The following is a 27,457-nucleotide window of genomic DNA, read 5'->3' on the forward strand; positions in this document are numbered from 1 at the left end:
TAATGTTCTGACTTTCCTCAGAGGCAGACTTGGATTGTGCTACAGCACATCTTTAAGACATATTTTGCAATAAGGTAGAAAAAGGTTGTGGCTCCATGTGCTAAATTAAGGTCGGTGAAGAAATGCTGTTTTTTGTTGTTTTGTTTGTTTGTTTGTTTGTTTGGCGTTTCACTTTTTAGGGCTGCACCGACGGGCATGCGGAAGTTCCCAAGATAGGGGTCAAACCAGAACTAGCTACACTGCCAGCCTACCAGGCACAGCAACGCCAGATTTGAGCCAGGTCTGTGACCTACACCTCAGCTCACATCAACGACGGACACTTAACTCACTGAGTAAGTCCAAGGATCGAACCTGTGTCCTGATGGATACTAGTCAGATTCATTTCTGCTGTTTGCCACAAGGGGAACTCCAAGAAATGCTGTTTTTTTATAATAGCTTTAGGGAGTCATTGAATTCTTCAAGACCCTTCTAAGAACCAAATATATGTTATCCTTAAGGTAGATTTCTGGGTCTGATTCATTGACAGAGACCCATCCCTCAAGCATGCTGAAGGAATTTGCCAGTTTCCTTAGAGTTGCTAATTTGATAAAGCACCTTAACAGTATCTTCTAAGTAATTAAAAACACAAAGTTCTTTGGAATAGTTTACATTAATGCTTTAACTGACAGTTTTTATGAAAGCAGAGGAAAATATGCTATAGATTTCATAAAAACCTGTTGTGTGAGTGAAACCCCTCTCATTAATTAATGCTGCTTCATTCCACCAGGATGTCTTCTTGTTTTACAACTTGCTTCACGTATAACCACTTTTCCCCCCTTCTTTTTGTAAATTAAAGCTAGTTCATTTATAGTGTTGTGCCAATTTCTGCTACACAGCATAGTGATCTAGTCATAAATGTATATCCATTCTTTTTCTCACACGATCTTCTATCATGCCGATCCCAAGAGATTGGATATAATTCTCTTTTTTGAGCAGTAGGACCTCAGTGCGTATCCATTCTAAATGTAATTGTTTACAACTGCCAACCCTAAACTCCCGGTCCACCCCGCTCCCTCTCCCCTCTCCCTTGGCAACTACAAGTCTATTCTCTATGTCTGTGAGATTGTTTCTGTTTTGTCCATACGTTCATTTGTGCTATATTTTAGATTCCACATATAGACATTCTTGTTCTTTAAAAGAGATTTTATTTTAAGTTTTTTTGAAGATCTCAATAGGACTGAGCCAAGAGGTATAACTTTTTAAAAATTATTTTAATGTTTCATTGAAGTCAGGACATACAGAAAACTGTGTAAAATATACATGTAAAGTTTAATAACAAAATATTCACGCAACTATCACATATGTCAAAAACAGAGCATCAGCAGCCCCTCACTTTCCAGGGGCTCTGTCAATTCTGAACTCCATTCTCTGACTTCTCTAATGAGACTGTGGCTTTCTGCTCCCTGTACCACATGACCTAGGGATTTCCCCCTGCTGCATACTTGCAAATCTCATTTTCTGCAGCTTACCTACCCCAGCTCTCAGCTTTGATTAGTGTCTGCCAGAGTTAGTTTGTTCTTCCATGCCTTCAAATCATTATTATTGTTCTTTTTGAATCTTTTGTCCAGATTTCATAATTGTTATGCTCAAGTTCATTTGACCCTTACCTAGAATTTTTAAGAACTTACATTACATATGTTATCGTTGAAATTCCTTTTACATGATTTTTTATTCCTTTAGGTAAAAAGCCAAATACACACAAATACACACAATCGCCCTCCATTTAATTCCCCTCTAAAAGGGGGAACTTCAGTCTGGGCCTGCTTTTGATCACTCTTCAGTGGCATCAAATAATCATGCTTTTTAAAATCATATTTTATACATTATGCCCATAATTATTTCTTCATATACTTTTTTTTTTTTTGGTCTTTCTGTCTTTTCTAGGGCTGCACCCATGGCATATGGAGGTTCCCAGGCTAGGGGTCCAGTCAGAGCTGTAGCCACCAGCCTACACCAGAGCCACAGCAACGCCAGATCCGAGCTGAGTCTGTGACCTACACCACAGCTCACAGCCAGGGATCAAACCTGCAACCTCATGGTTCCTAGTCAGATTCGTTAACCACTGAGCCATGATGGGAACTCCTTCATACACTTAATAATGGTTATTTTGAAGCCTATTTTACATTACCTGAATATTTTTAGGAATTAAAAAATTATAGATATTATTGTTTAAATTTTACTCTAAGGCAATCAGTCCCTGAGGTTAGTTTGCCAGCTTCTACTCTGTGTTTTTATTCTTAGGCTACATGTATGTCACCATAAATAGTACATAATATTGTTTTGTATGTTTATAATTTATGTAAACAATATGTCATATGTTTCATTATCTAACTTGGCATTTTGCACTCAACATTGATACATTTAGATTCAGTTCATTAGTTTTAACACTTGTATGTGATTACTGACTTTTTAAATTTTTAAGACAGCACGGGGCCCAAAAGTTTTAGGTTGGATACATCCAATTTTTAATAGGGCAAGGCAAAGAAAAACAAGCAGTTTCATTTTATAAAAACTGAAAACAATTCTGAATATTTACTTTTAATTACGAATCAGTCATGAACCAGAAAGAAAACAAATTTTGATCAAGCATACCAGAAGAATGACTGATTATCCTTCTATTCTCTCTGTGTGTCATGTCATGACCATGTGACAAGATATAACAAAATTCTTGTCATGTGATCAACAATATGCAACCAAAATATGGAACAAATAGAATTATAGATGTGACATCAGGCAGTTAAATAATAATAAAAAAATCTAGTTTTTCCCCTAGATTTTATGATGTTTTTGGAATTTTTCAGAATTTCAAAACTGTCATTTGTTATGATATCTTTCTCTCTGAAATAAATACTCACTGTTATTCTTTAAAAAAAAATTGGTTATAGAGCTAACTTTGTTGAAATATTTCTTTCTGTGAAAATACAAGATAATTAAACAAATTTAACCTAAAACCTAGTCAATTATTATGATTAAAAATACAGCAAATATTTGGGATCCAGTTTCTTTATGTATAATAATTTATTCTTTAAATATTACATATCTTTTTGCCCTTATTGAAAAAAATAACAGTAGTTACTCTTATTGAGCGCATATAGTAGTAGTAGGTACCATGCACTTTCCATTTGTCAGTATTAGTCCTTACAACAACCTTGACCTGCCATCAAGTCATATAATCAAATTTGCATAGTGTTTCTTTTACAGTAACTGTTTATTGTATTTTTTTTTTCTTTTTTAGAGCCATACTTGCAGCATGTGGAAGTTCCTGGGCTCGGGGTTGAATCGGAGCTGCAGCTGCCAGGCTCCGCCACAGCCATAGATAACAACACCAGATCCGAGTGGTGTCTGCAACCTTCAGTGTGGTTTGTGGCAATGCCAGATCCTTAACCTACTGAGTGAGGCCGGGGATTGAACCCACATCCTGACAGATACTAGTGCCTCTATCTATTAAACAGAGTCAACACTAAATATAAAATACAATAAAGAGGAGTTGCCATCATGCCTCAGAGGCACTGGCATGTATGTTAGTTGACTAAGTTAACAATGTATAATTGTTCTCATTAATTATTTCTAATTATTTCTTAGTTATGAAAATGAGTTACTTTTGAACTTTCAAGTACAGGTGATTGATATATAAATATATTAAATTATATCAATATAAATAAATATATATATCTGACATAGAAATATATTAAATTGCTAGTCAATCAATAACTTTAAAATATTTCTACTTTTGTAATTCTTTTTTCTTCTTTAGGCATGAGAATCATGTCGTCTGGTAAGTTTGGCTCTCCGGCAGTTAAAAGAAATTGTCTTCTCTGTAGGAAGTACCATCCATATTCCTGGAAAAGAATATTGCTTTTTAACTGTCTTAGGAATACTATTAAAATGCATTGTTTATGGGTGCCAAAGAGAAAATGGATAAATGCCTTGTATCGACGTGTTTTGTGGACACCATTTGGTACTCGGTATGTGGTATGTTCCTAAGTATTCCCAACCATGTTCTTCTTCCAAGGTAATTTTAGGAAACTTCACTTGGCCAATCAGTCAAGTATTATTGCATGCCTTTTGTCACAATAGATCATTCTGGTGGCTGAAGTTTCTACTCTGAAGTATTTTATAATTAATCATAAACTACTCCTTGACCATTTCTAGATTTCTGTGCTATTCCAGGTAAAACAAAGGGCACTACTTTTGATTATATCCTCTTCCTTTAGCCTCCCCTGTTAGTGGTTTAAATTTATCTTGAAAAAATATTCCATCGCTGTCAACATACCTGTGTTGCAATTCCTTCTAGCATTTGACCCAGTCCTTTTTTGTTCGTAAATACATTATTTGATGTTATGCATTAACGAGAAGATTAATAAACCCCTAAAGTAGAATGGTAAAAGAAATGTTTGTTAAGAAGCAATACAGCTAAAGTGGCATGTTGATAAGTAATGTCTAATAGAAAATACACTTATAAAAAGTGTATATGTTCGACTTATGTATTTATAAGCGGAAGCCTCCTATCGTATGCATGTATGAATATAAAACTGAAAGCAGGTACTTGTTTTTTATTTTTATTATTTTTTATTATAGTTTTTATATTTTAAATGAACCTCTTTTAAGTTAAAAGATTTATCTTGAAAGATTCCAATAGTTGGAGTTCACTTTGTTCATTCTACATTTTAAATAAAAATAAATGTATTCTAAATGAAAACCTCATGAGTTAATGTTTTAATGTTAACGACAGTGATGAATTTAATAGAGGAGCTTTTTCTTATCACCTCAGTGGCATTCAGTGAAGGCTTGAGGTGTTTATTATATTTTTCTGAAGTTCTTTAAGTGTATAGCATGCAGAAACCTTCCCTTAGGGTGAATTATAATTCCAACTTGTGCTCAGAAATGAAGAGGAATTCCTTCCGTCTTAAAGCAGACATATGGCAATATTTTTCTTTGGGATCCTATATTTGTAGAATATAAACCTGAAAATTATATTCTTCTTTTCTTAAATTTATTCTATGAATGAGGTCACTTTTCTCATTTTAAAGATAAACTTTACTGCAAGGAAATTGTTTTTACCGGTTACACTAAGTGCACATGAGTGATAAAAATGATATTAGGACTTTGCAAGTGCAAAGTTTTATCGTTTTTAATTCTGCTAAGAAATAGAGTGTGATCTCAGAACTTTCTTACCTGCAATGGAAGTAAAGTCTGCAGTGTGAATTTCAAAGCTAGTCTCTGCTGGCTCTGTATCAGTGTTTTTAACTTTTTTTTTTTTTTATCAGTGCCCTCTCCCTCTCAAGGAGCTTTTTAGGTATGTTTTCCTAATTAGCCCTATGAAATAGGAATGCTACAGCTACATTGTGAATACATTTATGTATTTGTATGCACATCGGTACTTTATACATAAACAAGAGATACTTTTTTTCACCCTTTTGGGATGACAGTTCTCTCCACTGAGAATACCCATACACAACGCCATATAGTTGTGGGTTTTTGTTTTTGTGTTTGTTGACAGCATTGCATAGAAAGAAGGCTTGTGCTTTGGAGTCCGTCAGACTTTGGTTTTGAATCCTGGCTTTTTGTTTGTTTGTTTAGTAATTATTCAACCCAAGTGATTCACTTTCTCTCTCTGAGTCCCGATTTTCTCATTTATAAGATAGAGTCGTGATTCCAGGGTAAAATCTTAGAAGCTTAATGAGATAATGCGTATGAAAACTGCTAGCACAGGGCTAAAAACTGAATAAATGTTAGCTTTAAGAATTCATAGAATACAGTCACTATTATTGTCCTAACATGGATTTCTGACACTTTTTATCATTTCCTCTGTCTACACACTAAAGAATAAGAAGAATTCTTTATTAGGGTAATATTTGTGCATTTGCTGTATGACAAGTACTGTACTGAAATTTCTCTATGTATTATTTCATTTACTTCTCACAACAGTCCTATAATGTAGCTATGCCCTACTTTTTAGCTGAGAGATCTGTGGTTTTCCAATATTCTTAACTTGCTCAAGGTCACACAGCTTCTAGGTGCTTAAACAGAAGCAGTAACAGCAGATGTTGCAGATTCTGACTTGGGTTGTTGGGGAATGAAGACCGTACTCTATATATTAATTTAATGCCCACCTAATGTAAATTCTGTTTGAGTAATCATCAGTATTTTTATTGAGAATATTATGAACAGTTAAAATCATGACCTGAACTTGGGGTTAAAAATAGCTTTTCTCTGGTGATAAACCGACTGTCCTTTTTTGGTGCCAGTTTTCTCATCTGCAGAAAGAATATCATTGAATATAAATAAATTTTTACTAAACACTTCTTCCTGTTTACAGGTACCATGCTACTTATTGCAGGTAATGAAATAACAGGTGCCAAACTGCTTTGCAATGCGTTAAGCACTGGGTAAATACAGTCCTACATAATGGGGAAATGCTATACTTGGAGAAAAATATTTTCTAAAATGATGTAATTTTCCTTCCTAAGAGCACTTCAATTAATAATTAAGGACATTGGAGTCATAATCGTAATTTCATTTATAACTTCATAGTTTCATTTAGCCCAAGTTGTAGAAAGTTTAAATTAATACTGATTCACCTTTGGGTGAATTCTAAGGTCATAAGCCATTGCCTTTATTTATTTATTTATTTTTCTGGATCTTTTTTTTTAGGGCCGCACTCACAGCATATGGAGGTTCCTAGGTTAGGGGTCGAACTGGAGCTGTAGCCACTGGCCTGCGCCACAGCCACAGAAATGCCAGTTCCAAGCCTCATCTGCCACCTACACCACAGCTCACAGCAAGGACAGATCCTTAACCCACTGAACGAGGCCAGGGACCGAACTTGCATCCTCGTGGATACTGGTCAGATTCTTTTCTGCTGAGCCATGAGAGGAACTCCAACCATTGCCTTTATACTTTGAAATTTTCTTTGTTTTTAATTTCAGAAATAATGGTCTTATTCATTTACTGAGGAATCATTTCTTTAGAATTATTTTTCTCGTATTTCTGTCTTTTGTGCTGGTTTTCTTTTAAAACACCAACCTCACACCCTTTCTTCTAGAGTCATATACATGTGCCCATCCATGTTCTAAGAATAGGCTTTTACTTCTGTCATCCAGACATTCTGGGTCCCTTTAAAATTTTTGATCTTCATTTATCGCTCATATTGAAAATGGGATTTTTCTGCAACACTTGAAAATGATAGAATTAGTGGGAAATGGTGAAAGAAAAAGACTAAAACATTTGGAGGACCCATGATTTATGTTATGATTATAGTCTTTCCGAACAAATTCTCTGGTGCTGAGGGATCCGTTAAAGAAATTGATTGGGTAAAATGCTGTAAAATCTCTGGTGGAAACAGCTGTTTGTAAATTACATATCCATGTGGCAGTTCAATTTGTGTTATATCTATAGTATTTTGTTGATTTGGAAACCAGGTACACTTATTAGTCACATTAGCTTCAGTTACTTTCCTAGCATCTTCTCTAATTTTCTTTGTAACACAGACCAAGAGTAGAGTTCAAGGACTTGCTTGGGATGGTGGAGAGAGGAGGAAAATGGAGACCCAGGGTGGTGAGGGGACAGGGGTAATGGGTAGTTTTGAGAAGAAAGACTATGTGTAAAAATCAAGCTATAAATTTTTTTTGGCTATTCATCAACTTAACCAATTATTTGCTGTTTTATTCAACTCAAAATAGTGCATTCAATCTTGAAAGTAAACATTAGCTCTTCTAAATGAAATTTTAAGTGCAACAGACTAGACATTGAAAAGCATTTCTATAGTTAAAGTATATTTTACTCTCTGTGCTCAGATGATGATACCTTTCCTGTGATGCAGAAGTGCTTACATCTCTGTTACCTTTAATGTGAGCTAAGTATATGGCCTCGTTAACCACATATGTAAGCTTCACTTTTATTTATTTATTTTTTGTCTTTTTAGGGCTGCACCCCGGCATATGGAGTTTCCCAGGCTAGGGGTCAGCTTCACTTTTCTGAGATTCAACTTACTTATCTACAAAATGAGAGTGAACACCACTTCTACTGCTGAAATTACATAATACAGTCATCATATTTTAATAATCAATGATCAAATCATTTAAAATTAAGCATGGTGGGATTGAAATGCTTCAGAATCCTCTCAAATCTGTCAAATTGTATTTGAACATTTTGATACATTTTAAATCTTTCGTTTTTCCTTCGAAGAAATCAGGATAATTTTTATTGTTAAATTTTTATTTTTAAATTTTATTGTTAATTTTTATTGATTTTTTTATTGTTAAACTTGTGACATAAACAGGCAGGCAGAATATAATTCATGTCTCCTATTTTTTCTTTAACTTGCTTCATAGTCAGTATGTTTGTCATTGTGAAACTGTACTGTATATGCAATTGGTCATGTTTCTATATTAACTATCTTACCAAACTTTTCCCCCTCAAGGCGGTGTTGCTGTTACTATAGTAATTGTTGCCCTAATTCTAGCCAAATATTTCTGGCACTATGGAAAATCAGGGTGAGCAGAAATTCTGATGATTTTAAAAAATTTATTCTTAGCTTCTTTCCAGTAAAACTTGATACATGCCAGTAGATAACTTTCTTATGTTAATTGTATTTTTTGACTATCTCTTTATTCCTTTTGTCTATGATTACTATTCTGGTTGAACAGGCTTGATGTCTTTTAAAAGTTTTCAAAAAATGTCTCAATATTAAGTCATCTGAAAACCAAAGTCTCATTTGGCAATCTGCTAATCAACTCACCTTTTTTTCCTACTCAGTACATTTTATGAGAGTGACTGTGTGTCATACAGAAGCAAAAAGAAAATCTAGGAGAAGAACCTCTAACATATTGTTAAACTGCCTGTGACTGGGCCTATTACTAAATTGCTTTTATTTTAAGCATCCTGGTCTAGCCAAAGTCAGCCCAGTGTTGAACCACTAAATGGTTCAGCTTTTTACTAAAAATATTGGACCATTAGGTCCTGGTTTTATTTATTTATTTTTTTAGTAAATAGTTTTTACAGATTTGTTCCCGATAACATATGCTAGATGCTATAATAGCAAATGAAATAAAATATAACTTTCTCTTTAGATTTTTCAGAAACTTTTTAAGAATGCGATTTAGAGCCCAGTATAAACAGACAGAATTCTAAGTCATATAAAGTGAGTTAAGTTGGTGCAAATGCCTCAGCAAAATTACTCTGAAAAAAAGAGTAAACCACCAGTCTTATGCACTTCCTTATATTTGGTCTCGCTCTCCTTTTGAATTGGAGCATTATTGATTCACTCTGGGGCTCATTGGCTGAGGTGGGTGGAGTATGAGGTGGGTGAGGAGTTTACAGGCAGCTGTGTCTTGGTTATCATCAGGTTTTTTTTTTAGCTACTTTGGTAGGATAATTGGCCATGATGTTTTTAATAGGATCAAAAGTGCTGACATAGAGAGGAGGGAAGATTTGCTTTGTATTTTTTTGTGGTTTTGCAGTAAACCCAGTTCTTCTGTTTCTGAATCAGAGGAAATTCATGCAAACCCCTGAGAAAGATTTTGTCTTTTTCATGGGTACTTAAAAATATCCCACTAGCCTTAATTTTGGAAGTATAAGCTGTTGAGGGTAGGAGCTAAATTTATATATTCCTGTTATTCTCCCTACTTCTTACTGATTTTATTAAAAATTTGATCTTAATGAGATAGGGGAAAGTTAATGGGTGTGAAGGTGATAATGTATACCTTTACCCAGTGATCCTTTGTGTTTACCTATCGAAGGATTTGTTTATGCCTTTTAGAAGTGTTGGGTGTATATGATAAATTTTAGTTTTAAATACAAATGTGATAGTAAGCATTGCTAATATTGCTTTTTTATTGAAATTAAGCTTTTATTTTTCAATTAGTATTTTCTTCTCCACTATTCAGCTCTTACCACACTCATGAGAACAACAAAGCCGTTAATGTTGCATTTTATAAATTACCTGTGACTGGCGATGCCACAGATGTAAGACCTTCTGGTAATTAACAAAAGGTATATGGGTTTATAAAATCACATTTCTGTATCTTGAAAAATGTCCATCAATACAGTTGGTTCAGGATTTACCTATAACTAATAAAGGATAATAGAGGCTTAAACCTCTATGCTGACCATAACAGAGGCTTAAATCTCTATGATTTGACTAATGCTTGAATTTTTCATTAATATGACTTCATCAGTCTTCACTCTTCTGCAATATACTCATCATCTCATCCTGTGTTTTGCATGTAATAATTGGATGCCCGCAATGCTGCGAATATCTGGGGAAAAAAAGAAAAGAAAAGAAAAGGTTGATACTTTAGGCTTACAAATAGGAATGCCTTCATTGTGCACACTACTTACATCATGAGATGAATGGCCTATGCTGTATTTGCTTCTCCTTTTTGCTTGATGGCTTTTAGAGTTTCCAGTGTTTAAGAAATGTCACATCTATGTTAACATGCTTTTTATAAGTCATGTTTATAGATCTTATCTCTTTTATGTTGTTAGGCACAATTATTACACAAAAATGACATATATATATATGTATATATATATTGGTGAAACTTTCTAGGCGTCATCTTCTTTCAATGAAATTTTCTTCTATTCTAGTGGGTTCATTGACTTTTAATCTGAAAGTATTTAAGTTGATTCTAACTCAAGAAATGAAAACTTTTAAGTGTCATATTTCAGTTCTTAATCTCAAAAAACTTAAAATTCAAGTGCCATATTCAAGATGTCTTAGTTGCAGTAGCCACTGAACTCGAAACTCTATGTTGGCCAAGATTGTCCGTACTCTGTAACTTACTAACTTTGCATTTTTTTTGCACTCCAAATTAACCGATTAATTCTTTTTCATCGTTTATCACATAGTAACTAAAAATCTGTGTTTATCACCAGTAAATAAAATTGTTTTGATTTCATTTTTTTTTTTTAACTTTCAGGACGTGCATGTGTAACACTGGCAGTTTTGCTTATGGTGCTAGTAACCATTGGCTAGCTGTCTTAGCCAAAGAAGAGTTAAGAAGAAAGTGCACACAAGTACACAGAATATTTTCAGTTTCTTAGAACTTTCTGGTGGAGTGGACATAGTTTGTGGATAGTGTTCTTCGTTTTGCATGTTTTCATTGTCTCTAAGGTACGTAGGAATGTCACAGAACCAAAGAGAAACAAATCTATCCTGAAATTACATCCTCAACACTCCTAAGACTCTTGAAAATAGAACAGCTCATAAGATTGAGAGCAATTACTTTCCAAAAAGGGTGGGAAAATGGAGAGATTTGTTCATGATTAGAATATAAGAAAAAAGAAAACAAGAAGGTGATTTTTCCCACCAAATGTGTAATGTTATTTTTATTAATAAAGGAAATAAAAAAATTTAAAAATTAATTGAATATTGAAAACAGATTCCCCACCCCCCAAAAAAACCAACAAAACTAAAACCAGTCTCATCTAAGGAAAATTGATGAAGAGAGATGAAATACATTATAAAATGGTCTTTCTTGAAAAGCATTTTCATCTTTTCTTATTTCATTAAAATGAGTCCAAATCAGTTGGCAAAATATTTTAAAAGAAAAACATGGTAATGACCCAAGAATAGAGTTTCTTGGGTTACTGGCAAAGGAGGAGTACAAAATGACGGCATAATTCTTCTTTTGTCCCACACACACAAATAGTGAATTACCCCCTTACTTATAATTTTGTTCTTAGGGTATTTTTTTCAGGGGGGTTAGGAGAAGCCCTGTGAAAGGGCAAAAGGTATCTTTATTAACTTAATATCTTTAAAAGTATCCAGAGATATTGTAATATCAATATAAGAAAAGATTCTATATTTCTGAAGTGAGATGTTCATAGCCAAATTGTAAATCTTATTCTTTTGTAATATTAAGATTAACATATTTATTTATGTCAGTAAATACATTAGTTGTACTTGTATACCAAAAACGTTCAAGAAGATATGTAAAGAAAAATTTATTTTCCCTAAATAGGAATAAATAATTGATTTTTGTCTCATGTGATATTTGAAATTTATTTTCTTAAATATAAATAACTTATTTCTAAATAAAAGAGTCCCTTCCTGCCTCCCCTAAGTAGTTTAGAATGCTGCCCTTTAGTTATCCTAGTGTGAATCCTTTTCATTTAATTTTAATGTATGATTTGTTATTGATTCATCTAAAGGCAGTCACATCAATTTCTAGATTCTTAATATGTTCTTATCATCTTGCCAACTACATATTAAGTATTGAAATAGACTGGAATACACATATAACTTAGTTGAACAAATTTAATCTTTTTAATTTTAATTTTTTTTTTTTTGCTTTTTTAGCTTTTTAGGGCCTCACCCACAGCCTATGGAGGTTCCCAGGCTAGGGGTCTAATCCGAGCTACAGCTGCTGGCCTACGCCACAGCCACAGCAATGCCAGATCCAAACCGCATCTGCAACCTACACCACAGCTCATGGCAACGCCGGATCCTTAACCCAATGAGCAAGTCCAGGGATTGAACCTGCAGCCTCATGGTTCCTAGTCGGATTTGTTTCCATTGTGCTACGATGGGAACTCCAGGAAATTTTAATATTTAATTTAACATTTTGTCATATTCCTTTATCTACTTTGTAAAAGTATTTTAAGATAAATTGCATATGCATCAGGACATTTCATTATGAATACTTAAATATGTATTTCTAATAATAAAGACATTTCCCATCTAACCAAAATCATCACAACTAACAAGATTAAAGATAATGTCCTACTAATTTCTAATATTAGGAAAATCTTGTTCTTAAAAGTTCTGTAGGCGTTCCCCTCATGGCTCAAAGGTAACAAACCTGGCTAGGATCCATGAGGATGTAGGTTCTATCCCTGGCCTCGCTCAGTGGATTAAGGATCTGGCATTGCCATGAGCTGTGGTGTAGGTCACAGTTGCGGCTCGGATCCTGCGTTGCTGTGGCTCTGGTGTAGGCCGGTGGCTAGAGCTCTGATTCGACCCCTAGCCTGGGAACCTGCATATGCTGCAAGTACAGCCCTTAAAGAAAAAAAAAATGTTCTGCAAATAGGCTTACACCCACCTATTAATTCATTAAATTGGGGGTGCCTACTCTGTTAACTTTGTGACAATCTGGTGCTTCCTGGGGTAGTGGCAAGGATAACACTGATTCAGTTACTCAGAAAAATACCCGTGAGCCTAGTATGTGCAGGTGACCTTGCACTCAGTGCTGAGGTTATCAAATGACGGCCACACAGTATCTGGCTGCAGGTTGCTTATAGAAAAAACACTTATTGAGAGGAAGAATACAGGTTAGGCATTAATCACTTGTACAGAATATAGTGCATGCCTAAGCTGTCCTTGGTTAGTGGATGAATGGTGGGTGGGGAAGCATTCAAGTCAGGAGGCAAATTGAGAAAAGACAGCGGATCAGAGTCACAGAGCAGGATTGGGGACAGCAAGCACGAAGTAGGAAAGGCTTGGAGGGGAACTATGGTGTGTCATACGTTTTGTGTAAAAGTAAAATTATAAATTCCAAATATTTTATTCTACTGTGATTAAATTAAATGTTGGGATCAATGTCACAGGTCACAGGTAGCAAGAATTTTAGGTAGGGGGAAATACTGAACTTGAACAACACAATACATTGAGTTAACCTTTAATCTTATTATCCAGATAAGAGTAAAAACTGAAAAAATATGTAACAACCCGTTATTTATTCATTTTCGTCTTTTTTAGGGCCGCACCCTCGGCATATGGAGATTCCTAGGCTAGGGGTCCAATGGGAGCTGTAGCCTCTGGCCTACACCACAGCCACAGCAACTCCAGATCTGAGCCGCGTCTGCGACCTACACCACAGCTCATGGCAACGCCGGATCCTTAACCCACTGAGCAAGGCCAGGGATTGAAGCCATGTCCTCATGGATACTAGTCAGGTTCGTTAACCACTGAGCCACACAGGAACTCCACAACTAGTTATCTTGAAGAAAATAATAAAAATAGGCATGTAAGGGGTAATAGTGTTTTCTTGTAGGACTTCTAATTTGTGTCTTGTTGTCATGAAGTTGAATAGTGTATCTTCCTAAGGGAAGCTCTCCTTAACTGCAAAGATTGCATTGCCTTTACTCTTGAGACTGATGCTTATTTGTTGTAACAAAATTATACTTGCTCAGCACTTCTATTTGTGTTTTATAATATTTAACCCACAGTTACTATCAAATTTCTTGGAATACTTGAATATGAATAGTTTTCATCTTATCACACCCTGACACTGTTTTTTTGGTTAATGCCCAAAGTGGAAATGCCTCATTTTCCACCCACCCACCTTGAGTGTTCCTCCCATCTCTTTGCTTAAATTAAGATGTCCACAATCTCAAAGTCTCCAAGCATCCTGACAGCTGGGGTGGGGAGGTAAGGACTCAGAGCTGAGTGATGGGAACTGTAGTGTGTTATATTTTGAAGTTGGGGTAGCAGGGTTGTTAAAGAATCAGGTGTGCAGTTAAAATAAAGAGTCAAGGATGACACCGAGATTTTTAGCCTGAGTGACAGAAAGGAGGAGGCTGCCACCTACTGAGCTGGGGAAGACTTTTGTAACAGGAAGATCAGGAGTGTGTTTTTAGATACGATAAATTTGAAATGCCTTTTAGACATCAAAGTGGACGTGTATAAACAGTCAAAAGTACAAATCTGGGGAGTTCCTGTCATGGCGCAGTGGTTAACGAATCCGACTAGGAACCATGAGATTGCGGGTTCGATCCCTGGCCTTGCTCGGTGGGTTAAGGATCCAGCATTGCCGTGAGCTGTGGTGTAGGCCGGTGGCTACAGCTCTGATTAGACCCCTAGCCTGGGAACCTCCATATTCCATGAAAGCAGCCCAAGAAATGGCAAAAAAGAAAAAAAAAAATACAAATCTGGAGCTTAGAGGAGGTGTCTAGGCTTGAGATATAGATTTGGGAGTCATCAACAGGAGAAATGTGTGAAGGAACCCAAGTGAAGAAAGCAAAATGAAGACTAATATTCAACATTTGGGTTTATAATATGGACATTATTGGTGACCTCGATCAAAGCTTTTTTACTACAGTAGTTGTGGGTAGAAGCCTAGATTGTAAGGCTAAAACAGAGGCTTGGAGGAGAGAGACTGGAGATAGGCAACACAGGTGAATGTAGGCAAATTTTATTGATAAGCTGTGCAGAAAAGTCAGGGCAGAGAAATAGGATGTTTGCTGGAAGGCAATGTGGGATCAAGAGAGGTTTTATTTTAAAATTTGGGAAAAATTATATCTGTATGCTGACAAATATAATGCAGGAGAGAGGAATAAGAATTTCTAAAGTCCTTGAGGAGATGAGAGGTAGCTGAGAAGCAGTGTAGCTGGTAGTTAAGAGCATAGATGCTGGAGACAAACATCCAGGGTTCGAATCAAGATTCCACCATTTAACAGCTGTATGACTCTAGGAGTTCCTTGTCTATGTACCTTCATTTTCTATCTAGAAACTGGCTTTCCAAGTGTAAAGGATTGCTGTGAAAACTGAGTGAGTTGATAAACATAAGGTGCCTATAGTGCCAGTCACAAAGGATGTGCAAAATAAGTTTTAGTTCTTAGTTCACAAGTGGAGAGATTGGCCTTAGACAGAAGCTGATAGGGCAGATCACCCATAGCTAACGGGAAAGAAAGTAGCATATAAGGGCACAGTGAAAGGTGCGGGGAGGATACCATGGTGACAGCTTTTGGAAATTTTCTTCAAGCTCCTTCTGTTTTCTCAGAGACATATAAAGCAATGTCAAGATGCATGCGGAGATGTGTATTTGAAGAGGGGAAGAGAAGAAAATGGCTAGAGTAATTTAGTAGAATTAGTGGGTAGTGCTAAGGGCCCAGTTGATGTGCTCACTCATGAATTTAAACTGCAGCCCTTGAGCCTGGGGTGCTCTGCACATCTAAAAGTGACAGCAGGAGTTCCCATCGTGGCGCAGCGGAAACGAATCCAACTAGGAACCATGAGGTTGTGGGTTCGATCCTTGGCTTTGCTCAGTGGGTTCAGGATCTGGCATTGCTGTGGCTGTGGTGTAGGCTGGCAGCTGTAGCTCCGTTTGGACCCCTAGCCTGGGAACCTCCATATGCCATGGGTTCGGCCCTAAAAAGACAAAAACAAATAAATGAAAATAAATAAAATGTCTAAGAATGAGGGTACCCAGAAAGATTCAGGGACTATGTGAAGAAACTATTAACATTTTATTAAAAATTATATGAGCAACACGTGGAAAAATTAGAAAAGTCTTCAAAACTTTTAAAATAAATTTTCAATGATGTTTTTGTTGAGCTGGACTGGAAAAGATAAAGTTTGTGTGAAAGGAATAATTCAATTTTATTATTATTATTTTTTTTTTTTTGTCTTTTGTCTTTGTTGTTGTTGTTGTTGTTGTTGTTGTTGCTATTTCTTGGGCCACTCCCACGGCATATGGAGGTTCCCAGGCTAGGGGTTGAATCAGAGCTGTAGCCACCGGCCTACGCCAGAGCCACAGCAACGCGGGATCCGAGCCACGTCTGCAACCTACACCACAGCTCACGGCAATGTCGGATCGTTAACCCACTGAGCAAGGGCAGGGACCGAACCCGCAACCTCATGGTTCCTAGTCGGATTCGTTAGCCACTGCGCCACGACGGGAACTCCTCAATTTTATTATTAATTATCTGGGAAATTTTATTATTTTAGAAAAATGTTCAAAATCAGCTTTTTATGATTAGTTTTTTAAAATAAGATTTACCAGGTAAGATTGTTATTGATAACCCCAAACAATTATAATGAATTTTGTTAGTTCTCTAAAAAAAGTAACTTGTATAAATGAAGCCAGTAAGTGCCCTCCTAAGTCATCATATAAATTGATGTAATAGATGAACTAGCATTAATTTTCAGTTTACATTGGCATCTGATATTGTACCTAGATATTCTAATTGGAGTAATTCATTAGAACTATTAAATTTATCTAAATTTATAAGAGGGTCTAAGATTCACAAGTAGCAATTTAAAAGGATACTGGTTATATAAATTATCAATTAGTTTAGTTGAGCCTTATGGTTACATTTGCAAAAATTCAAATAATATTATACATAATAACTTGTCAAAGATCTGATTCACTTAATTTAGCATTATTTTAATTTCAAAACGTCTCGGCACATACTAAAATCGAGACCAACTAAAAATTTACAGAGCCCTGGGGAAAATGAAAACGCAGAGCTTCTAATTCAAAAGTGATTCAGAATCCAGGATGATTACAGCTGAGCATTAAGCCAAACCTGGGATATTTCTGCGCACATGTCCCTGTGCAATGTATAGGTTGCCTATCCACAAAGCCAAAATTGAGTAAAATGCTGTGTTTACATGATTTTAAACTGTGAAATATTAGAAGAAATGTAGGGGTTTTTTTCTTATTCCAAATTCACAAAATTTATCACAGTTTTACCTTTGTAAGTATGAATGAACTTGGATCATGATTCTTGCTTTAAGACATTTATTTCAGAAGTTTTCAAAGTCTTTAAATGCATAAATTTAGTTTTAAAATTGACCTTTTTTTTTTTTTTTTTTTAATCTTTTTAGGGCTACACCCACAACATATGGAGGTTCCCAGGCTAGGGATCAAATTGGAGCTATAGCCTCCGGCCTATGCCACAGCCACAGCAACGCCAGATATGAGCTGTGTCTGCGACCTACACCACAGCTCACAGCAACACTGGATCCTTAACCCACTGAGCAAGGCCAGGGATCGAACTTGTGTCCTCATGGTTACTAGTCAGATTCATTTCCACTGAGCCACAAAGGGAACTCCTAAAATTTACCTTGTTTAAACAGAAAAAAAGGATATTGTCTCCTTAAACTTTTTCATGGTTATTAATTTATTGGCTATTGTCCTTTTGATATGTTTAATTTTTTTATTTTGTTATTTTGCACAGACACCGAAACCTTTAAAAATTAGATTTTCCTTTTTCTCATTCAGATACTTTTTAAAAATGTAGAAAAATGTTCAATTCTAGAAAAAAAATTCATCAATGATTCATTTACATGTTTTATGCATAGACTTGTGGGTATTTTTCTATTTTCTTGTCAAAATGTGTTCTCTACCTTTAACTAGACACCATTAACCAAAAGGTTTAAAACTCAACAAAATAGCATATTTTTTGAATAAATTTGGAAGACCGTACTTCCAAGGAGAAAACAACTTTGAGATAAAATTCTGATTATTAAATTCATTAACCAATTTTATGTATGAAGATTACAGTGACTAGCATTTTCCCCAGTATATGTGTTATCGAATAGAAAGAAAGAGAAAGTTTTGCTGAATTTCTTAAGTTCTTATTTTTTTTCAAGTTTGTGGAGCCATCTCATATGTAGATCACTGCTTAGTAACTTAATATCAATTAAAATAGGGGTTCTATTGTTTAAGAGACCACTGTGACTTTAAATTTCAGAATTACCTAAGAATACACAAGCCAGTGTAGATAAAATGAAATCTTCCAACAAAACATGTAAACTGGAATGATTTAATTTCTTCCGAAGCACAGACAGTCATAGTGATTTATCTTTTTATTTATTTATTTATTTATTTATTTATTTATTTATTTATTTATTTGCCATGCCCTCAGCAGGTGGAAGTTCCTGGGCCACAGATCAAACCTGAGCCCAGCAGTGACAATGCTGAATCCTTAACCAGTAGGCCACTGGGGAACTCCATAGTGCTTCATCCTTTAAAGAAATGAATCTCTTTTGGGGATTCATCCTTTAAGGAAAGGGATCTCTTTTTTGGGGATCCATTTTCAGTGTGGATATGGATTTTGTTGGGACTAAAAATTGTACAATTGTTGAGAGGAGTGATGCTTTTTAAGAAAAAGAGTACAGTGTTTTGTCTACCAATCTCAAACTCCGATCCATCTCACTTCCTCCCCCTCTTCCCCTTGGCAACCACAAGTCTGCTTTCCATGTCTGTGAGTCTGCTTCTATTTTGTAGATAGGATTATCTGTGGCATATTTTAGTTTCCACATAGAAAGTATATCATATGGTATTTGTCTTTCTGGTTTACTTCACTTAGTATGATAATATCTTAGAAAAACATAAAAAAACTTTGGATCATTTTAAAATAAATTGTATGCTCTGCTTTCATATGCTTCTTAAATAATGCATATATATTGTCAAAGTTTAAGAAATTCTTAAGAGCAAAGGGCAGAGAAAACCTACCAGAATTCTACCACTTAGAGATACTCAAAGGTAACATTTTGGAATCTGTGCTTACAGTTTACAACATTTTATTATGGAAAGATAAATTTTGTTTTGTTTTGTACTGTATGTGGTACTTGGCAATGAGTTTAATTAAACTTACTCTATCGTGAAAAAAAATACAAAATTATGAGTTCAAAATTTACCTTGGAAGGAATGATCTAAGGCCTGAGCATTACATTTGTTAATAAAAATAATCAATAAACAATGTATAATAGGAAAAGAGTTTTATTTGAGGCAAACTGAGGACAAGAGCCTGGAAGACAACCTCTTAGATAACTCTGAGGAACTGCTCCAGAGAAGCATCTTTTTCAGCACAGTTTTATATCTTGTCAGAACAAAGAACATTAAACAAGAAACAAGTCAGAGATACATTCCTTCAAGGTTTTAAAAAAAGAAAGATCAACATACATACAGAAAGTCAGTAGAGTCTTGGCACCTGAGAATGGTATCTTAGCATTGAGGAGGACCAGCATTTGCATCCTAGTAAGGAACACATTTATTCCTTTTGCATTCATGGTGTGCAGAAGTTCCCCAGCCAGGGATCAAACCCACTGCTGTCACCACAGTAGTGACCCAAGCCACGGCACTGACAATGCAAGATCCTTAACTCTCTGTGCCACAGGAGAACCCCCAATCTTTATTTTTAACATGGACATTCTTTAGATCTGATTGATGCACCTTTTTCTTAATGATTAAGGTGAATGTACAATCTATGTTTGATACACCACTAACGGGATGTTTCATTAGATTAAAATTCAAGTTAACTCATATATAAATCAGAACGACTTCCCCATACCTCAGTATGTGAAAGTATCTTTCATCGGCTTCAAGGGTAAATCCTCCTTTGGCCGCTCCTTATCTTTCAGTTCAAGGTGACTCTCACAAAGGGTAGAGAGGAAATGACCCTCAAACAGTGACTACACTTTTCTTCCATGGAAAAAAAAGAACAATATATGCTCCAAACAACAAGTTTAGGCAAGTAGGTAAAAGGTCATCTGACACAGTCAATAGTGAACATTCAGAAGTAAAAATACACACAGCTTTCCTTTCCCATAGCTGCCCTGAGCTTCCACTTCTGCTGAACCAGACCTTCACCAGCCTTGGACTCTTATCCTCCAGATGGTGACAGTTTCTTGGCTAAAGATGGGGGTTCACCAGAGCTTCAGCTAGTCTACCTAGAGTGCCAGAAAACTTCCTCTATGGAAGCTATAGTTCTCACACAGGAATAAACTTCTCGCCTGTAAATAGATTACAGTTCTAACTTAATCAGCTCCTCTACACAGAAATATCTATTCCTAAAAGGCAGACATTAAACATTCTTTTCTCTTATCCTGCTGCTGGCAGATTTCTTTCACTTTGTCCCAGAGAAAGAAATTTTTCTCTACTCTTCTAGGTTTTTCCAGCTGATCTAATAATCTGATATGAGAAAGATTAACAGGAGGAAAATCAAACAATATATTAATAATATGTAGACAAGGGAGACACCCAGGAAAACTGAGTAATTCATCACAATGGCTGAATCTCTCACCTTAAATATGATCTTCAAGATAAAAGAGGGTGTTGGGGAGTTCCAGTTGTGGCGCAGTGGTTAACGAATCCGACTAGGAACCATGAGGTTGCGGGTTCAATCCCTGGCCTTGCTCAGTGGGTTAAGGATCCGGTGTTGCTGTGAGCTGTGGTGTAGGTCGCAGATGCGGCTTGGATCCCGAGTTGCTGTGGCTCTGGTGCAGGCTAGTGGCTACAGATCCGATTAGACCCCTAGCCTGGGAACCTCCATATGCCCTGGGAGCAGCTCAAGAAAAGGCGAAAAGGCAAAAATACAAAAAAAAAAAAAGAAAGAAAGAGAAAGAGGGTGTTGGGAGTAGGAGGTTGGGACTTCAAATGGGAGAAAGGCAATTTAGTGGGGATGGAAAAGCACAAGTTTGGTCAACAAATGTTTGCTGGGCCAGGCAGAGATAATAGGACACAGAGGAATGTTAACAAACTGACTTTGCTTGGTTCCTCCCTGTTTATCACCTCGAGGGCATACTCTAGTTGTCTACAGCGATAACTCACTTCCTGGAACAGGTCCTCCATCTACATTACATTCTTTTAGGCAGTTGGGGGGAAGGTCAAAAGTTCTTCTTGAGACTTTGGGGCCTTAAAATAATCAGCTTAATTTAATCCTATGCCAAAGAGGCACAACTTGGGATGGCGAACTTTGCTCCCCTAAAACTCCAGTAAGTAAATTTAAAAAATTTATGTTAGTGCAGGTCCTAGGTTAATTCTAACTCTACCAAAATTATTACATTAAAAGACTTTTACATTTGAAATAATTAAAGTGCAAAAATATATTTATGTCATGTAAAATTTAGGAAGACAGTTCGATAAGAGATATTAATATATGATTAAAGTATATATTGTAGTATGGAAAATGTGGTTTATTAAATTACGAGTGCTACAGCAATGGTCAGTTGATTGAAACAATAATGTCCACTTTGTAAGTTTTCATAAGAGTAGAAATATTTCCCATTTTAGTGGGACATTTGCTGTGATAAATGGTCCATAAATCTGAGGAGTAGTGTAACCAAGCTTGTGGGGCTCCTAGGCACACAAGCGTTTCTGTGTCTCTCTGTTTCTTGTTTTTAGGGAATAAGCCTCCTCCTCCATACCTTCCCTGAGTTCCAAAGGGCAGTTGCTAATCAGGGAAGGAAGGGGATGCAGAGACCCGGGGGGAGCTGTCAAGAGACAATAGAGCAGCCTTGGGACAGGGTCCTGGTTCCTCCTCAAGGAAGACACGTAACAGTATCTTTGAGCCTTTCTGTAGAACTAAAACCCCCAACAGATGGAAGAACTACTTGATGAAGCATTCTTCATTCCAGGAAGAAAGAGGACCACCAGACCCTGTACTGGGGCCACTAAATACCAGCTTTGAGAAACAATGCAAGCTTGCCTCTACCTTGATCCTTATCTACAGCCCTGATCCTTATTCCACGCCCCAAACTGTAAAACCACCTCCTAACCCCTTCCAAAGGGGGCACAGTGTGCTGTGGCCCCTTTGGCCTGGCAAAGCAATAAAGCTATCTTTTGCTCCTTTACCCAAAACTCTGTCTCTGCATTTCAATTCAGTACTGACAGAGGCCAAATTTGGGGTCAATAGTAATTATAAGATCATGTCAAGGAGTTCCCGCCGGGGCTCAGTGCTTAACGAATCTGACTAGGAACCATGAGGTTGGGGGTTTGATCCCTGGCCTTGCTCAGTGGGTTAAGGATCCCGCGTTACTGTGGCTCTGGCATAGGCTGGTGGCTACAGCTCCGATTAGACCCCTTGCCTGGGAACCTCCATATGCAGCGGGAGCGGCCCAAGAAATGACAAAAAGACAAAAAAAAAAAAAGTCAAGATTATTTTTTGAAGCAAATTTGAAATATTTATTTGAAAATGTTTCATTATTTTTCCTACTTAATCATTTTGTTTAAATTATGATAGTTTATCCTAAACATTTTTTTTCAGAAATGTTATTTCAAATATTCTAAGGTAGAATTTATTTAATATGTGTTTTTAATTTTTGATAATCAAGTTTTTTTTGAGCATGAGTTTTAATGAAAAATTTTAGCCCTATTTTGATAAAATACATGAATATTTCAATTTTTAAAGATAAAATTTTTGAGTGACATTTTCCTCAATTCTTTCCCTCCTAAGAGCATTCACACAAGATACTAGTTTTATTCTGTAGTTTTCTGTCTTAACAACTGTCATGTATTGGTTTGGTATGATTTCAAGCCCACTTTTATAGTTCAAGCGAAGTGGTTTTAATCTACTTTTTTTATGACAAAGACAAAAAAGTTGTTTTCATTTTTTAATTTTTATTTATTTTTTTATATAATGATTTTTATTTTTATTTTTCATTATAGCTGGTTTACAGTGTTCTCTCAACTTTCTACTGTACAGCATGGTGACCCAGTTACACACACCATATGACCCAGCAATCCCACTCTTGGGCATATATCCCAACAAAACTTTCCTTGAAAAAGTTGTTTTGGGAAGTAGCGTTGTTTTGATACAAGAATGAATTCAGGATGTCATTATCTCTTCTGTTGTCCTTGATAAGTACTTGTAGCTCAGATGCTGAGGGACCCCTCTGGGGCTTATGAATAAGATTGTGTGGGGAAGCAACTGTGATGAGCGGACATTTAGACTGCACATACAGAGTTTGTGAGGAATATTGCAGTTCGGGTTGGGAACCGGAGTTGGGCACTTGGCGTCTGCCTTTTCATCTACATGGGTTAAATCATGAGCCACTGCAGCTGCCAACCTGCAGCACCCTGAGCTCCACTCAGAGTGGAGACCAGGAGTGAGGTACTCTGTGCTCTGGGAAAACTAGAAGAACAGGTCTTCAGACAGTTAGATATATTTAGGAGGGAAGTTTTATGAGCCCAATTCTTGCATCTCCTCATATCTAGAAAAACACTAAAATCCTCCAATGATGACTAATATCTGTGACTAGTAGTCTCCTTCAGAGCCCAGAAGCAAACTTCTGTAAAATGTATGCATGGCTGCAGGCACCTCCCCCTTCACCTTTATGACATAATCTTGATATGGCCCTTTTCCTCTTTGGGACAGTATTTCAGAGCTATCTGAAATACTGCCTCCGGCCTAGAGTTAAGTAGACAAAATAGAGGGTGTCACGGTCATCTGTGAATGCAGTTACTCCCAAGGGTGGGCCATAAGTCCTGCAGGAACTCAGGAAAGAAACAAAGAAGACTAGCCCACAGATGCGGTCACAGCAAAGGAGTGATTCCACTAAGCCCAGACCTTTGCATCTTCTCATAGGAACTGGTTTTCTGTAAATCTAGTTATCTATAAATCTTTTGTTCCTACTATCTTCTCTTTGTTACAAAAACTCATATGTCCTAGCTCCCTCCCACACCCCCACGCAGCCTCCTTGGAGCATTTTCTCAGGGCTACTTGAGATGCTGTCTCCCAGGCTGAAGTCCTAATTTCACCCCCCTAAAAATTTAACTCTCAACTATCAAGTTTTGTAACTTTGTGTGTGCGTGTGTGTGTGTGTGTGTGTGTGTGTGTGTGTCTTTTCTAGGGCTGCTTCCTCAGCCTTTTTTTTGCCTTTTCTAGGGCTGCTCCCACGGCCTGTGGAGGTTCCCAGGCTAGGGGTCTAATCAGAGCTGTAGCTTCCCGGACTACGACACAGCCACAGCAACAGGATATCTAAGCCACATCTGCAACCTACACCACAGCTCATGGCAATGCCAGATCCTTAACCCACTGAGCAAGGCCAGGGATCAAACCCACAACCTCATGGTTCCTAGTTGGATTCATTAACCACTGCGCCATGATGGGAACTCCAAGTTTTGTAATTTTTTAAATCAACAGGGTCAAGGCAAAGCTAGCCTTTGCTGATGAAGATCTTGAGATATTTGCTTCTCCTGTGGCCATGCCACTCTTGGAGGGCAGTGGTATTAAACCATACAACAGTCTCAGGGAGAAAAGGACATCTCTCCCTGCCTGGCAGTGACACAAGCCTGACACAAGCCTCCTGGAGTAATAACCCCCAGAGCAGCTTAGCTGGGGCCAACACTGGCACTTCATTCCCTAGCAACATGCTCTAGCAACAAGGGACTTTAATTTTTGTTCTTGCAGCTGGACTTCAGCTCTCAGTTGGAAACGCAGACTCTCAAACTAAATCTCCCCTTGCCTGGAACAATAGTTGAGATTAATCTATTATTGGCTTGGAGTAAGTTCTTTCTTTAATGGCGTGCTATTGGCTTGTGAAATTCCTGCCGTGCACCTGCATTAAAGTATTGGGGGAAAAAATCTCAGCCTCTGAGCACAATTTGTGGCTCACCAAAACTAAAGAGAGATCTTTTATGATGTGCCTGCCTGCCTCTCTGTTCTACCCACACCTTTCACTTCCCCTTCTCTCTGTCTCTTAATTTATGCTGCATCAAAAGCACACTTTCACACTCCTTATACCCTGTTCTAAACAACTCCCATATCTCTTATCACTCCTTGTTATTTTAATTTTATGTTTTACTTAATTGTATGTCTTATCACTCAACAGTAACTCCATGAAGGCACAAATTGTGCTTATCCTACTCAGCACTGCAATTTCCTTTTAATGTACTGGCCCATTAGTGGTGCTTAATATACGTTTATTTAAGAAAGTAAGAGGGAGTTCCTGCTGATGTGTAGTAGGTTAAAGGATCCAGGGTTGCTGCAGCTGCAGTGTAGGTTGAAGCTGTGACTCAATTCAGGCCCTGGGACAAGAACTTCCATATGCCATGGTGCAGCCATTAAAAAAAAAAAAAGAAAGAAAGAAAGAAAGAAAGAAAAGAAAGAAAAAAGGGAGAAAAGAAGCAAATAATGACAAAACACAAAACAGACACACACACACACACACATATATATATATGTATGATGTGTGTGTGTGTGTGTGTGTGTGTGTGTATATATATACCTATATATATATATGATGTGATATTTATCCTGCTTTGATGTTGATTGAAAATGGTAGTTTTATGGTTGAAATTATTAGAGTATCTAAATTCTCATAGTGGTGAGCATAACTTTTATCAGCTAGTATTGTGAGTTATAAATAGATTTTAGATAGTGTCTCTATTTTTACATTAGATTCTGAATTTTGCTGGTTTCCTGATAAATATTTCTTGCTTTATTTTTAGGCTTATCATGCTTTTTTCCCCCTCAGATTTCTTCTCTTACGCTGCTAGTGTTAATCTAGAGGACAAGATCAAGCAATTGATGAGGATGTAAATGAAGTTCTCATAGAGTATTAAAGAAGAAATTTTTATTTCTTCCCAGCTTTTAGAAATATCACTGGGGGAGTTTCTGTTGTGGCTCAGCAGGTTAAGAACATGACTAGTATCCATGAGGACAGTGGTTTGATCCCTGGCCTTGCTCACTGGGTTAAGAATCTGGCATTGCCAGAAGTTCCCATCGTGGCGCAATGGTTAACGAATCCGACTAGGAACCATGAGGTTGCGGGTTCGGTTCGGTCCCTGCCCTTGCTCAGTGGGTTAATGATCTGGCGTTGCCGTGAGCTGTGGTGTAGGTTGCAGATGCGGCTCGGATCCCATGTTGCTATGGCTCTGGCGTAGGCTGGCGGCTACAGCTCCGATTAGACCCCTAGCCTAGGAACCTCCCATATGCTGCAGGAGCGGCATGAGAAATGGCAAAAAAAGAAAAAAAGAAAAAAGAAAAAAAGAATCTGGCGTTGCCATGAGCCGTGGTGTAGGCCAGCAGCTGCAGCTCTGATTCAGTCCCTTGCTTGGGGTTGAACTTCCATACGCCACACATTTGGCCCTAAAACGAAAAATTTTTATAAAACTATAAAATATAAAAATTTTAAAAAATATATATGTGTATCTCACTGGGGAGTTCCTATTGTGGTGCAGTGGGTTAATGATCCAGCTTGTCCTGCAGAGGCATGGGTTCTATCCCCAGCCCAGCACAATGGGTTAAGGGTCCAGTATTGCCACAGCTGTGGCATAGGTCACAGCTCCCACTTGGATTTGATCCCTGGCCCAGGAACCTCCATATGCTGTGGGTGTGGCAAAAAAAGGGGGAAAAAATCACTGAGTTGTATTTAGCCTTTATACGTTATATTTAAAGGAATACAACATAATGAGACTGTCCAAAGCCCGTTTGCAACTTCTGTGGAGGTTTTATCTCAAACACTCTCTATTTATTTATTTATTTATTTATTTATTTATTTATTTATTTATTATCTTTTGTCATTTTAGGGCTACACCCTGAGCATATGGTGGTTCCCTGGCTAGGGGTCAAATCGGAGCTGTAGCTGGCAGCTTACACCACAGCCACAGCAATGCCAGAGCTGCAGGATCCGAGCCGCGTCTGTGACCTACACTACAGCTCACGGCAATGCCAGATCCTTAACCCACTGAGTGAAGCCAGGGATCAAACCCGTGTCCTCATGGGTACTAGTTGGGTTCATTGACCACTGAGTCGCGACAGGAACTCCAAACACTCTCTGTTTTTATCACATAGTGGCAAGTAATCCTTTGACTTCAAAGCAGATTTCCTATAGATGTCCTGGGAAAAAGTCTGAGATCATACAACCATTACTTTGTATATTCAATAATAACCCAAATAGACTCAACAGCTAATATTTTCTTTTTACACACAATGATTATATATTCAATAAAGTTATTGGACA

At 37.1% G+C, this 27,457-nt stretch overlaps 1 protein-coding gene and 1 long non-coding RNA gene across 15 annotated transcripts in view; one reads left to right on the forward strand and one right to left on the reverse strand.

Annotated features, from left to right (window-relative positions):
• Positions 1–11,386, forward strand: part of CD55 (CD55 molecule (Cromer blood group)) — a 28,103-nt gene extending 16,717 nt beyond the window's left edge. For 2 of the 14 annotated variants that reach the window (XM_047753149.1, XM_047753162.1), the window contains 4 exons: positions 3,794–3,814; positions 6,359–6,379; positions 8,462–8,534; positions 9,927–10,032. In XM_047753149.1, the coding sequence (XP_047609105.1) occupies positions 3,794–3,814; positions 6,359–6,379; positions 8,462–8,534; positions 9,927–10,026 (215 nt within the window). In that variant the 3' untranslated portion in view covers positions 10,027–10,032. Of the gene's footprint in view, positions 1–3,793; positions 4,739–5,306; positions 5,336–6,358; positions 6,429–7,835; positions 7,890–8,461; positions 8,535–9,926; positions 10,033–10,961 lie in introns of those variants that run through there. The other 12 variants (XM_047753148.1, XM_047753151.1, XM_047753154.1 and 9 more) reach the window with 11 other exon arrangements.
• Positions 9,892–27,457, reverse strand: part of LOC125111255 (uncharacterized) — a 68,869-nt gene continuing 51,303 nt past the window's right edge. Inside the window, exon 3 of the long non-coding RNA XR_007130849.1 lies at positions 9,892–10,298. This is a non-coding gene — a long non-coding RNA (uncharacterized LOC125111255). The remainder of the gene's footprint in view (positions 10,299–27,457) is intronic.

The sequence above is a fragment of the Phacochoerus africanus genome, chromosome 11 (genome assembly GCF_016906955.1).
Source record: "Phacochoerus africanus isolate WHEZ1 chromosome 11, ROS_Pafr_v1, whole genome shotgun sequence".
Classification (NCBI taxonomy): Eukaryota; Metazoa; Chordata; class Mammalia; order Artiodactyla; family Suidae; genus Phacochoerus; species Phacochoerus africanus.